This window comes from Coregonus clupeaformis, chromosome 6 (assembly GCF_020615455.1).
Source record: "Coregonus clupeaformis isolate EN_2021a chromosome 6, ASM2061545v1, whole genome shotgun sequence".
Classification (NCBI taxonomy): domain Eukaryota; kingdom Metazoa; phylum Chordata; class Actinopteri; order Salmoniformes; family Salmonidae; genus Coregonus; species Coregonus clupeaformis.
In genome coordinates, this window is record NC_059197.1 from 13197550 (window position 1) to 13212584 (window position 15035).

Sequence of the window (15035 nt, forward strand, 5' to 3'; positions counted from 1 at the left end):
TATGCGTCTCTGTGTGTGGAGTAGAGGTGTCTAGAGTTTGTATTCCTCTGGTTGCACATTTAACATGCTGGTAGAAATTAGGTAGAACGGATTTAAGTTTCCCTGCATTAAAGTCCCCGGCCACTAGGAGCGCTGCATCTGGATGAGCGTTTTCCTGTTGATTAATGGCCTTGTACAACTCATTCAGTGCAATCTTAATGCCAGCATTGGTTTGTGGTGGTAAATAGACAGCTATGAAAAATATAGATGAAAACTCTCTTGGTAAATAGTGTGGTCTACAGCTTATCATAAGATACTCTACCTCAGGCGAGCAAAACCTAGAGACTTCCTTAGTATTTGATTTTGTGCACCAGCTGTTGTTTACAAATATACACAGACCGCCACCCCTTGTCTTACCGGAGTCAGCCGTTCTGTCCTGCCGATGTAGCGTATAGCCTGCTAGCTGAATGTTATCATTGTCGTCGTTCAGCCACGACTCGGTGAAACATAATATATTACAGTTTTTAATGTCCCGTTGGTAGGATAACCGTAATCTTAAATCGTCCACTTTATTTTCAAAAGATTGAACGTTGGCTAATAGGATTGATGGGAGAGGCAGTTTACTCGCTCGCCGTCGGATCCTTACAAGGCACCCCGATCTCCGTCCCCGATATCTCCGTCTCTTCCTCACGCGAATGACGGGGATTTGGGCCTTGTCGGGTGTCTGTATGATATCCTTCGCGGCCGCCTCGTTGAAGAAAAAATCTTCGTCCAATACGAGGTGAGTAATCGCTGTCCTGATATCCAGAAGCTCTTTTTGGTTATAAGAGACGATGGCAGAAACATTATGTACAAAATAAATTACAAATAACGCGGAAAAACACACATAATAGTACAATTGGTTAGAGGGCTGTAAAACGGCAGCCATCTTCTCCGGCGCTGTTCTCTCAGACTACGGACACACTAATCCGTAGTTTATTCATGGATGATTGTGTTCAGTAGTTTAGTCATGGATGATTGTGTTCAGTCAATCCGTAGTTGAGTAATGGATGATTGTGTTCAGTTAATCCGTAGTTGAATCATGGATGATTTGAAGCTTTTGGACATCAGAGCAATGTTGAGGGAATCCTATTTGAGTCAGAAAAATATACTCATATGATAGGTGAGATATAGAAAACCTTGCAGAGAGCCGATCCAACTGACAGTGTCCCCTATTGGAACCCAGAGTTATAAAGAACTGAAATTGGCACAAGATGGAGGAGGTGTTGGAATGAAATTACAGTTAATGAAAATGTACGCTTAATCCAGTATAAATGAATGTATTATACAAGAAACAGAATTCTCATTCTACAGCACAACGGCAGAGTCGTGTCTGAAGTTTAAAACTTAACAACGACTCAATAATTCATGCCTTCTGGGAACGCTATAAAGTCCAAAAGTTATGGGCGGATTAGATAAACGGCTGTCAGAAGGATTACAATGTAAGTTTCCTTTTAATCCATCTGTCTGCATATTACAAGAGATGGCATAGGAGGGTGCGGTGAGATACCCGATGGGTTGGCCAATATTATTTTAATCACTTATATTGAAGAAGCTATTACATAAATATTGGAAGTCAAATGATACTCCAACATTTAGCACCACCCCAACATCAACAGGAAGATAAGTGTTTCCAATGACCTCATCAACCAATTAGTAGGCAATGCCTACTGTTAGGTTCTGACAAGCAGAGTGAAAAACTAACGGACAACTAGTCAAAGCTCAAACCAAGTTTATTCACCCAGTGGGTCAAACGGCTACAAAGACATGTTTCCACCAGCACAAGTATTTATACCCTCCTTTATGCGGAGTCTCCTCCTTGCACCTCTAAACACTACATCTTTGTTGCTAGGCAGGAAGCTAAGTGAAGTGTAATAAATGGCCAGCCAGGCGTCCCCGGGCCGGCGGGGCTTTGCCTTGGTGGACTCTGGTACATTCTAATGTCTTGATTCCATCTGAAATACACAGCGAAATGATTGAAAACTTTAAAGACTTTACCTCCCAGATTGGAGAAATTAGTTGTGGTTTTGTGTAGAAAGACTTTACAATTTAAAATGACTGAAAACGTCTGAATTCAGTGTGTTGTTAGTTGTTCTGGATGTGGTCTAGGACTATATGATCAGGACTATATGATCTAAGTAACCTGTCTTCTCTTGAGATTAAAGTCATATTTACAGTTTTACTGCAAGATATGAATTGCCACAATGATGTTTGTTCTTCAAATGATGTATTTTATTAAAACAGAAAAATGAATCAAATAACCCACATCGTCTTGAGAAATAAATGTTAAGGTTTAGTTTTTCCAAGTTTCAGTTTTTTTTTCATGTGTTTGCTCGCAAAATTACCCTTTTTCATAGAACGTGCAATGTTGTTGTTTTTCTAAGTCCACAACAATGCTTAAACCACTTTTGAGGTCTGGGAAAAATCAGGGGAACTTTAGATTTTTGGATAATAATAATATAATGCCACTTAGCAGACGCTTTTATCCAAAGCGACTTACAGTCAATTGTAGTTACCCTTTAATTCAAGTGCACACCTAGCAAGAGGCAGTTGTTTAGTGGTGTTTTTCATGATATCATTCTACCAGGTAAGCATAGGCTACTTTGTAGTTAACATTTTAATTGAGAAGGTTTTTGGGAAAGCCTTTCCACCTACCAGAAGACTGTTTTCATTAGCATCATCGCTAACGGCTACACAAAGTGGTAGACGAGTGCACTGCACACACACAGACGGGCGTTCTCATTGCCTCTTCAGAAAAGTCGCAGGAAATACAAATCACTGATGCGTTCTGTTCATGTCTTATGATTTAACTTGGGCAAATGTATTACTTTTCAATACATTTAGTTGGTTCCCTTCTAAAGTCAATACATTTTTTAATATTGTTGAATTCCGTTTTAATGCCTGGATTCCTTGAGTGCCCTGATGATCCTATCTGGACCAGAATGAGGCTCTCCACTACCTGTTGTTCCTGCAGTGATGATTCAACATCTTCATCGAATGTTTTCATAATGTATCTGCAGGTGATCTCCAAAAGACTAGGCCTATCAGTATCCAATGCAAATAGGGAACCAAATCAACGGCTCTCTCAGCGATGCATTCGAGGCTACACTGACTGACAGACAGTCACTATTCGTCTGGCAAGCCCCGACATCCTAGGAAATCCTCTGGTTTACTTGTCCCGATGCGATGCCATGGACATATAACTACATTGTATGATCTATGAATGGCAAAGGGATATAGGAGATTGACTTTATTCAGGCAGTTGGACACCTTTTATAAACTAGTCAACGCTTGCTGTTCGGTTGTCAATAAACACACAGTAAATGGTCTACTATACACCACGACTCCGTGGCTGGTTATAGTAGGCCTATGAAACACACAAAATAAAATAAATGAACGTGTCAGAAAACAATAGTTAGGGTAAGAGGATTGACTCATCGTTACCACTTACATTAAATGGGACGTGCAAATTCACTAGCGTCATGCTCGCTCTCCTTCGTTTAGCTTGAATTCAACTAATTGGTTTTGAGCCAGGTGTGGTTGTATTGAGCTGGTACAAAAAATGAGAGTTGAGAAATGTTGCTGATCAACTCAACGGACAACTAAAGCATAACTGTAAACTTCTCTCATTATGGGTTCTTATCCTCTCTCTCTGCAGAGTAAGATCATCCGTGTTCTCAACCTGTGGCAGAAGAACGCTGTGTTTGAGATGGACATCGTCCAGCCCCTGTTGGACATGGCTGCTCCCTCCCCCCAGGAGGATCTCCAGACCCAGCCCCCGGTCTCCAGTACCTCTATAGCTGCAGTTCACCTCCAGGCCCAGCCCCCAGTCTCCAGTACCTCCATAGCTGCAGTTCACCTCCAGGCCCAGCCCCCGGTCTCCAGTACCTCTATAGCTGCAGTTCACCTCCAGGCCCAGCCCCCGGTCTCCAGTACCTCCATAGCTGCAGCCCTGCCCCAGCTTCCCCCGCAGCTCCAGAACCCCGAGGCCCTGGCTGCCGTGGCCCAGCTCTTCCAGTCCGGACAGGGACACGAGGTGAGTGAGAGCCGTAGAAGGAAAGAATGCATCGCTGTACCAAGTCGTCCGTGGTGAGCGTAACCATGGAGATCCTGTATTCTAATTCTATGAGAGTTACCCATGGGGTTACCTGTCAGATTGCCATGGTTAGAGGTTCTATTCCAGTTCTACTCGTTCTAAGTCTGTTGTTATAGCGACACACTTACACACTACTAGCTCATACACCCCATAACAACATATGACTGGGACAGAACATTCAAATTAAATGGGTCTTGTATCCTCTTCACTGTTGCTCTTTCTTGACCAGTCATATGGCTCTTTACTGTAAACTATGTAGTTCTTCTGAATAAAGTTATATACCAGGCTAATAAAGAATTAAATACATGATATTATCTTGCTTGTCACCCAGGTAGTAACTGATTTGATGGATTGAGTGTAATTGGGCTCTATTCCTTCCTGTCTGTGTCCAGCTTCAGAAGATGCTCCAGAGATTCCAACCAGGGCAGCAGACCCCTCCTGTGGTTCCCAACGCCATGGCTGACCAGACTCCTCCTATGGTTCCCAACGCCATGGCTGACCAGACCCCTCCTATGGTTCCCAACGCCATGGCTGACCAGACCCCTCCTATGGTTCCCAACGCCATGGCTGACCATCCCCACCCACAGATGGTCCAAGGCCAGCATAACTCACACCATCCACTGTTCAACACACACCACACGCAGCCTACGGAGCAAAATAACTCACTAGCTAAGGTAATGCATTATTATTGTACGCAAAGCACATTTCTGACCAACAGATAATTTTGAGGCCTAATATTATAACAGGACAGCTCTTCCGTGGTTTTCATAAAGCCTCCGTGAACGGGATGGTCAGGGATATTAAGTAAGCTCTTGAGTGATTGTTATGGATGTGTCACTAAATCAGGGTGTTGTGATTTATGGATGTGTAGCTACACTGAACAAAAAATATAAATGCAACATTCAACAATTTCAGTTACAGTTCATATAAGGAAATCAGTCAATTGAAATAAATAAATTAGCCCCTAATCTATGGATTTCACATGACTGGGAATACAGATATGCATACCTAAAAAAAAAAAAGTAGGTGGCGTGGATCAGGAAACCAGTCAGTGTCTGGTGTGACCACCATTTGCCTCATGCGGCGAGACATCTCCTTCGCATAGAGTTGATCAGGCTGTTGATTGTGGCCTGTGCAATGTTGTCCCACTCTTTTAATGGCTGTGCGAAGTTGCTGGATATTGGCCTGAACTGGAACACGCTGTCGTACACGTCGATCCAGAGCATCCCAAACATGCTCAATGGGTGACAAGTCTGGTGAGTATGCAGGCCATGGAAGAACTGGGACATTTTCAGCTTCCAGGAATTGTGTACAGATCCTTGTGACATGGGGCTGTGCATTATCATGCTGAAACATGAGGTAATGGCGGCGGATGAATGGCACGACAATGTGCCTCAGGATCTCGTCACGGTATCTCTGTGCATTCAAATTGCTATAGATAAAATGCAATTGTGTTCATTTTCCGTAGCTTATGCCTCTGCCAATACCATAACCCCACCGCCACCATTGGGCATTTGCTCACTGAAGTCGGTTACGACGCCGAACTGCAGTCAGGTCAAGACCCTCGTGAGGACGAAGAGCACGCAGATGAGCTTCCCTGAGACGGTTTCTGATAGTTTGTGCAGAAATTCTTCAGTTGTGCAAACCCACAGTTTTATCAGCTGTCCAGGTGGCTGGTCTCAGACGATCCCGCAGGTGTAGGAGCCGGATGTGGAGGTCCTGGACTGGCGTGGTTACACGTGGTTGTGAGGCCAGTTGGATGTACTGCCTAATTCTCTAAAACAACGTTTGAGGTGGCTTATGGTAGAGAAATTAACATTAAAATTATCTGGCAACAGCTCTGGTGGACATTCCTGCACTCAGCATGCCAATTGCACGCTCCCTCAACTTGTGACAAAACTGCACATTTTTGGAGTGGACTTTTATTGTCCCCAGCACAAGGTGCACCTGTGTAATGATCATGCTGTTTAATGCCACACCTGTCAGGTGGATGGATTATCTTGGCAAAGGAGAAATGCTCACTAACAGTGATGGAAACAAATTTGTACACAATTTCAAAAATGCCTGCTGTCTTTTTCAGCTCATGACACCAACACTTTACATGTTGCGTTTATATTTCTGTTCAGTATAAATCAGGGCATTCTGATTTATGGATGTGTAGCTAAATCATGGCAATCTGATTGTTATGCCGGTCTGTCTTCAGAAACTCCTGGACCGCTTTGATTACGACGACGAACCAGAAGAGGTGAAGAAAGAGGAGATGGATTCCCTTGTTCCAGGAAACGTGTACGGTGGCCAGTTTCCTGGTCAGATGCAGCCCAACATGGAGCAGCAGTTTCAGGACCTTATGATGGGCCAGCCTGGGAGGCAGCAGACACCTGATGGAGGATACCTTGGTCTGAACAAGGGCTACGGCCAGAGTCCGCACACTGCCCAGCAGAACCAGGACCAGGACCAGGGAAAGTCCAGAGAAAGAGAAGATCCATCTGGGTGGAGGGATGGGAGGGAGGGGAGGCAGCGCGGCCACGGCAGGAGGTCACGCTCCAGGTCTGGCTCTCGGTAAGAAGCTGGACCCATGGTTGATATTGGTTGGTTATGTTTAGGACACTTGACAAACTGTAAGAGCAAAGTTGTTTTGTTTAGGATGAACAGATCCTCTGTCAGGGAGCCCTGCCTGTTCCCACCTTTTTTACCTTGGCTTTTAGTCCATGATTGTACTGTTATTTTAATCATCCTTTATTGCTTCTATATCCGTTTGCTTTTACGTATTTCATTTGATTGTTTTGCTGTGAAGTACGTTGCGATTTTTAAATGTACTTGATCTCTCTCTCTCCAGATCTCCCAGGAGAAAGAGATCCAGGTCCAGTTCTCGCTCCCGGAAGTCCCGACACTCCTCCCGGCGCTCCGGGTCTCGTTCCAGGGAAAGTCGCTGGAACTCCCCTCGCTCCCGCTCGCAGGAGAGGAAGGAGAGAGAGAAGGAGAAGGAACGCAGACAGAAAGGTCTGCCCAGCATCAAGAGCCAGACGCTCAGTGGTACGTACTGTCAGATACACTCAAGGACTGCGTCCCAAATTACATTTACATTTACATTACATTTACATTACATTTTAGTCATTTAACAGACGCTCTTATCCAGAGCGACTTACAGGAGCAATTAGGGTTAAGTGCCTTGCTCAAGGGCACATCGATGGCACCCTATTCTCTACTATTATTGACCAGGGCCCATATTGAATGTTTCCCTCGTTGTGTAGTTTGCACCACCACTCTGTGGGTTGGCCAGCTCGACAAGAAGACCACTCAGCAGGACGTCATGTCTTTACTAGAGGAGTTCGGACAGATCGACTCCATCAATGTAAGTATGAGGGCTGACACACATAATACTCACTGGCGCCCTATTCCCTTTAAACAGTGCACTACTTTTGACCAGGGCCTATCAGGAATAACCTCAAGGAGTGCTCTATGTAGGCACAAGGGGGATTGACCCTGAATAAGACACTTGGAACAACTTGGGTGATACCAACCTGTTTCTCCTCCAGATGATCCCTCCTCGGGGCTGTGCCTACATAATGATGGTTCACAGGCAGGATGCCTACAGAGCTCTACACAAACTCAGCAGAGGATCCTTCAAGGTCAACCAGAAGGCCATCAAGGTACGTTTTTTGATTTATTTACGTTAAACCAACCCCTTTTTTTCTTTCTTTTTTGCCAGGCCAGTCTGTCAATGAAACATTCTGATTTCCAATGACGACCTGGTAAATATGGAGCCTCGGGCTCCGAGGAGATTGTTCAGGGCTCAAAACTGCGACCAGAACACTCCCTGTGACTTGGCAGTGCGACACCAATTTCTTTATTGGTTGCTAGGGTGCCAGTGAAAAAAATGTAGCTTGTCACGTTAGTTTTTGGTTCACAATTTTTCTTTTTTTATTATCAAGATTTATTCAAACAGCAATGGGTATGCAACATTGGTTATGCAAACCAGGTATTCAAAAAGTTTGGTCCGAACTCTTGGTTGAATCTTTGCGACGTGCAATTCAGTCATCATGCGGTGTTCGAATGAACATTTCTAAGTCGCTTTGGATAAAAGCGTCTGCTAAATGGCTTATTATTATTATTATTATTATTATTAAAGGCTTTCTCAAAAAACCTTCCCAATTAAATGTTGACTGCAAAGTAGGCCTACCTGGCAGAATGATATCATGATGATTTGTTATCAATTGCAGGGCATTTGTTTAGCAAACTCTGCCATCACATGTAGCCTACACTGTACAGTACAGAAACACTGCTAGCTGCTAGTCTCTTGCTAGGCGATTTAAAGGACAGCTACACCCCAAAAAAGAATGTCCACGATTGTTACCAGACCTGTGCCTAATGTGGAGTCGCTAGGGCAATGGCCTGTCTGTGTCTATGTGGAGTTGCTAGGGCAACAGCCTGCCTGTGTGGAGTCGCTAGGGCAACAGCCTGCCTGTGTCTAATGTGGAGTCGCTAGGGCAACAGCCTGCCTGTGTCTAATGTGGAGTCGCTAGGGCAACAGCCTGCCTGTGTCTATGTGGAGTCGCTAGGGCAACAGCCTGCCTGTGTCTAATGTGGAGTCGCTAGGGCAACAGCCTGCCTGTGTCTAATGTGGAGTCGCTAGGGCAACAGCCTGCCTGTGTCTAATGTGGAGTCGCTAGGGCAACGGCCTGCCTGTGTCTAATGTGGAGTCGCTAGGGCAACGGCCTGCCTGTATCTAATGTGGAGTCGCTAGGGCAACGGCCTGCCTGTGTCTAATGTGGAGTCGCTAGGGCAACAGCCTGCCTGTGTCTAATGTGGAGTCGCTAGGGCAACAGCCTGCCTGTGTCTAATGTGGAGTCGCTAGGGCAACAGCCTGCCTGTGTCTAATGTGGAGTCGCTAGGGCAACGGCCTGCCTGTGTCTAATGTGGAGTCGCTAGGGTAACGGCCTGCCTGTGTCTAATGTGGAGTCGCTAGGGTAACGGCCTGCCTGTGTCTAATGTGGAGTCGCTAGGGTAACGGCCTGTCTGCTCAGAGAAGAGGGCAGAGGGGAGGTCAGTCTGCTTTTAACCTCCATAGTCATGGTAATCCAGTTCTGGAGGACAGAGCCAAAACAATATCAATTGTGTCACTGACCCAATACTTTTGGAGCTCACTGCAACTCATCCAAAGGGCTTTGACTTCTCAAACACGGCAGAAAGCCAACACTAGATGATGCCCCGTCTCTTATTAAATCAGACACTTACTGAGAGAACTAGCAAGTTACACCAAATACACATCTGGTCTCAGCAGCTCCCGCTTTCTCCGGTTGTGTTATTTATAAACAAACGTGACTGGCGCAACGGTTCTGGGGACCTACGGTAAGCTTTGAAATGGAAAATCATCTGAAACGTGAAATAAAGCAGATCTCATTCTTCATCTTCTAATGTATTGCACAAGTTGACTGCAGGTATTTACTTAAAGTAGCTACGAATATTAAAATGTATTAAAAATAAGAATTGTTTTGCCGGTATTGAAAAACCATCCTGTGGCTATTTCCAAATACCCCATTATGCGGTATAGCTATAGGTAGGTATAGATATAGGTAGGTGTAGCTATAGGTAGGTATAGGTATAGCTATAGATAGGTATAGATATACAATTGTGCAAGTTCTCCCACTTAAAAAGATGAGAGAGGCCTGTAATTTTCATCATAGGTACACGTCAACTATGACAGACAAAATGAGAAAAAAAAATCCAGAAAATCACATTGTAGGATTTTGAATGAATTTATTTGCAAATTATGGTGGAAAATACATATTTGGTCAATAACAAAAGTTGATCAATACTTTGTTATATACCCTTTGTTGGCAATGACACAGGTCAAACGTTTTCTGTAAGTCTTCACAAGGTTTTCACACACTGTTGCTGGTATTTTGGCCCATTCCTCCATGCAGATCTCCTCTAGAGCAGTGATGTTTTGGGGCTGTCGCTGGGCAACACGGACTTTCAACTCCCTCCAAAGATTTTCTATGGGGTTGAGATCTGGAGACTGGCTAGGCCACTCCAGGACCTTGAAATGCTTCTTACGAAGCCACTCCTTCGTTGCCCGGGCGGTGTGTTTGGGATCATTGTCATGCTGAAAGACCCAGCCACGTTTCATCTTCAATGCCCTTGCTGATGGAAGGAGGTTTTCACTCAAAATCTCACGATACATGGCCCCATTCATTCTTTCTTTTACACGGATCAGTCGTCCTGGTCCCTTTGCAGAAAAACAGCCCCAAAGCATGATGTTTCCACCCCCATGCTTCACAGTAGGTATGGTGTTCTTTGGATGCAACTCAGCATTCTTTGTCCTCCAAACACGACGAGTTGAGTTTTTACCAAAAAGTTATATTTTGGTTTTATCTGACCATATGACATTCTCCCAATCCTCTTCTGGATCATCCAAATGCACTCTAGCAAACTTCAGACGGGCCTGGACATGTACTGGCTTAAGCAGGGGGGACACGTCTGGCACTGCAGGATTTGAGTCCCTGGAGGCGTAGTGTGTTACTGATGGTAGGCTTTGTTACTTTGGTCCCAGCTCTCTGCAGGTCATTCACTAGGTCCCCCCGTGTGGTTCTGGGTTTTTTGCTCACCGTTCTTGTGATCATTTTGACCCCACGGGGTGAGATCTTGCGTGGAGCCCCAGATCGAGGGAGATTATCAGTGGTCTTGTATGTCTTCCATTTCCTAATAATTGCTCCCACAGTTGTTTTCTTCAAACCAAGCTGCTTACCTATTGCAGATTCAGTCTTCCCAGCCTGGTGCAGGTCTACAATTTTGTTTCTGGTGTCCTTTGACAGCTCTTTGGTCTTGGCCATAGTGGAGTTTGGAGTGTGACTGTTTGAGGTTGTGGACAGGTGTCTTTTATACTGATAACAAGTTCAAACAGGTGCCATTAATACAGGTAACGAGTGGAGGACAGAGGAGCCTCTTAAAGAAGAAGTTACAGGTCTGTGAGAGCCAGAAATCTTGCTTGTTTGTAGGTGACCAAATACTTATTTTCCACCATAATTTGCAAATAAATTCATTAAAAATCCTACAATGTGATTTTCTGGATTTTTATTTCTAAATTTTTCTGTCATAGTTGACGTGTACCTATGATGAAAATTACAGGCCTCTCTCATCTTTTTAAGTGGGAGAACTTGCACAATTGGTGGCTGACTAAATACTTTTTTCCCCCACTGTAGGTAGGTATAGCTATAGGTACCCAAGCCGACATTACATCCTTCCTTACCTTTTGTTGTGGCAACGCTACCTTCAAATTGGCCGTAAATATCACAGTAGCCAGTAAGCACAAACTATTCCACAATTACCAACTTTTCTTCTAAAACAAATTACTCTATTGAATAATGAAACAATTCATGAGCATGTATGTGCAGACAATTTTAAAGGCTTTATTTTGTCGTCTGTAAGCTTCACTCATTACAAACAGCATGTCTTCAAGTAATGTTAGCCTATCAAAAATGAGTTGGTCTGTGCTTCAGCCTGATCAACTGGAGCCTACTGATAACCACAGCCAGGGCCTAGTGGTCTACCAACCACTGTGGCAGGTAGATCAATTCTACCAGTCATTCAGATTTTTTTAACCAGCGAAAATATTTTTCCCGATCATCTATTACATCAAAAAACATTCAACAAAATGGATGAGCATGCTTAATGTTTCTAAAACAAGGAATGTATTTCTATTAAGAAGTAATGTGGTATATTGCTCAATATAATTTAATATTTTTTGGCCTGAGTCTTTAAACCAAAATATCACAGATGAGACAAATGTTCAGCTGCCCCTTTAAGGTTACCTTGGTAACGGGGCCACTCCAGTCTTCCTGTGAGAATCTCACTAGAGAGGATGACTTCATCCTCTTCTCTTAGCTTGCAGTGGAAGCAAACTCAAACATTGAATAACAACCTAACTTGTGAACAAAACATTGTAAATATCCAAGAAACACAAGGATAAAGTCTTGCTTTAGTAGTTATATCAACTTTTATGCCTGTGCGCATTGCTTCTAAAAACAAATCTTTTAGCACTTCACTCACAGGCAGTGTTGCTGCACGAGGTGGGATAGCTATAACGTTAGGATTCATATTTCTTTGTGCATTACCAAATATGAAACAAAATAGCAGAAATACTTTGAAAACAGCAATTGCATTTATTTTTGCTATAAATCACTACTTGCACGTGCCCATATTTTAACTTTGAACTATTTGTATGAAATGCTTGCACTGTACATTTGACATTTTAGTCATTTACCAGACGCTCTTATCCAGATGTACTTACAGTTTTAGTGAGTGCATACATAATGGCCCCCCGTGGGAATCGAACCCACAACCCTGGCGTTGCAAGCGCCATGCTCTACCAACTGAGCTACAGGGGACTGTAGAGGCCTGTGTGTGACCACACGCCAACGTGGCTGGTGAATTAGACATGCCAATATCTACCCGCATAAGGCTTCTGTTAATTTTAGGCCCTGACCACAGCTGCAGGTAGCTTAGAGCAGTGTTTCCCAACCCTGGTCCTCCAGTATCCCCAACAGTGTTTCTGGGTACAGGAGGACCAGGGTTGTGAAACACTGTTGGGGATACAGGAGGACCAGGGTTGGGAAATACTGTTGGGGTTACAGGAGGACCAGGGTTGGGAAACACTGTTGGGGATACTGGAGGACCAGGGTTGGGAAACACTGTTGGGGTTACAGGAGGACCAGGGTTGGGAAACACTGTTGGGGATACAGGAGGACCAGGGTTGGGAAACACTGTTGGGGTTACAGGAGGACCAGGGTTGGGAAACACTGTTGGGGATACAGGAGGACCAGGGTTGGGAAACAATGCTCTAGAGCAAGCATTCCCAAACTGTTTCACTCAGACCCCCCCTTCCAGCATTGGGGAACATCCCGCGCCCCCCCCTTCCAGCATTGGGGAACATCCCCCCCCTACACATTTTGTCATGGGATGTAGAGAAAACGTTGCCGTTTTTAAAGCACGTTTTGTTTTGCCATTTCTAATGTGTTTTCATGTGATATTTGAATGACTCAAAATTACTACAAAATCTGTGGGCTAAAAAACCTACATAAACGTTAGCTGACATGGGCTAGTTGATCTGGACATAAACGTTAGCTGACATGGGCTAGTTGATCTGGACATAAACGTTAGCTGACATGGGCTAGTTGATCTGGACATAAACGTTAGCTGACATGGGCTAGTTGATCTGGACATAAACGTTAGCTGACATGGGCTAGTTGATCTGGACATAAACGTTAGCTGACATGGGCTAGTTGATCTGGACATAAACGTTAGCTGACATGGGCTAGTTGATCTGGACATAAACGTTAGCTGACATGGGCTAGTTGATCTGGACATAAACGTTAGCTGACATGGGCTAGTTGATCTGGACATAAACGTTAGCTGACATGGGCTAGTTGATCTGGACATAAACGTTAGCTGACATGGGCTAGTTGATCTGGACATAAACGTTAGCTGACATGGGCTAGTTGATCTGGACATAAACGTTAGCTGACATGGGCTAGTTGATCTGGACATAAACGTTAGCTGACATGGGCTAGTTGATCTGGACATAAACGTTAGCTGACATGGGCTAGTTGATCTGGACATAAACGTTAGCTGACATGGGCTAGTTGATCTGGACATAAACGTTAGCTGACATGGGCTAGTTGATCTGGACATAAACGTTAGCTGACATGGGCTAGTTGATCTGGACATAAACGTTAGCTGACATGGGCTAGTTGATCTGGACATAAACGTTAGCTGACATGGGCTAGTTGATCTGGACATAAACGTTAGCTGACATGGGCTAGTTGATCTGGACATAAACGTTAGCTGACATGGGCTAGTTGATCTGGACATAAACGTTAGCTGACATGGGCTAGTTGATCTGGACATAAACGTTAGCTGACATGGGCTAGTTGATCTGGACATAAACGTTAGCTGACATGGGCTAGTTGATCTGGACATAAACGTTAGCTGACATGGGCTAGTTGATCTGGACATTTCTATCAAGTTATAAATAGCTCTCTAAGATGTGCAATGACTGACATGACGAGGAAAGCTGATGATGCAATACCCAATTTCGAAGTGGCAACTTTCAAGAGTACGTTTGGGAACCACTGGCCTAGAGAAGCCTATGCACTATAATCACATCTGGGAAACCATAACGTCCTGTTTGGATGTGACAAATGTAAACATTTTCTTAATGCTTTTTTTTATTTATTCTGTGACTTTAGCTAATATTTATTTTCGTTGTTTCGGTATTGAGTATCTTGATACTAAACCTGGTATTGAACTAGTTATGCCTCTATACCCTTGTTCAAAGCCTGAACAATCTACAATCTACATACTAACACTATCTTTAGGTTTGAAACTAAACAAATGGGGCTTAGTAAGTTGAAAGCCGGACTGAGTTCCTAAACAAAACTAACGGGGCTCTAGACAGAGCCTCTTTTACACTTACTAGACTTTTGGTAAAGATACCGTCGTCTACACGTATTACTCAAATGTAAACTTGCATACTTTCTACGTCTCGACAGCTACCTCCGGAGGATGAGCATGACAGTTGACCGCCCCGAAGCAGGGCATTGTCTCGTTGAGCCAACACTTCTACATTATACAGTGCATTCAGAAAGTATTCAGACCCCTTGACCTTTTCCACATTTTGTTACGTTACAGCGTTATTCAAAAATGTATTAAATTGTTTTTTTTCCCCTCATCAATCTACACACAATACCCCATAATGACAAAGTGAAAACAGGTTTTTAGAAATGTTTGCAAAATGTATTACAAATAAAAAACTGATATCACATTTACATAAGTATTCAGACCCTTTGCTATGAGACTCAATTGAGCTCAGGTGCATCCTGTTTCCATTGATAATCCTTGATGTTTCTTCAACTTGATTGGA

General features: G+C 43.9%; 1 protein-coding gene across 2 annotated transcripts in view; it reads left to right on the plus strand.

Annotated features, from left to right (window-relative positions):
* LOC121567683 (SR-related and CTD-associated factor 4-like) overlaps positions 1–15035 on the plus strand; it is a 48891-nt gene that overhangs the window by 4910 nt on the left and 28946 nt on the right. For both annotated transcript variants that reach the window (XM_045218492.1, XM_045218490.1), the window contains exons 5-10: positions 3677–4054; positions 4507–4788; positions 6318–6673; positions 6951–7147; positions 7366–7466; positions 7651–7764. In XM_045218492.1, coding sequence (XP_045074427.1) covers positions 3677–4054; positions 4507–4788; positions 6318–6673; positions 6951–7147; positions 7366–7466; positions 7651–7764 — 1428 coding nt within the window. The remainder of the gene's footprint in view (positions 1–3676; positions 4055–4506; positions 4789–6317; positions 6674–6950; positions 7148–7365; positions 7467–7650; positions 7765–15035) is intronic.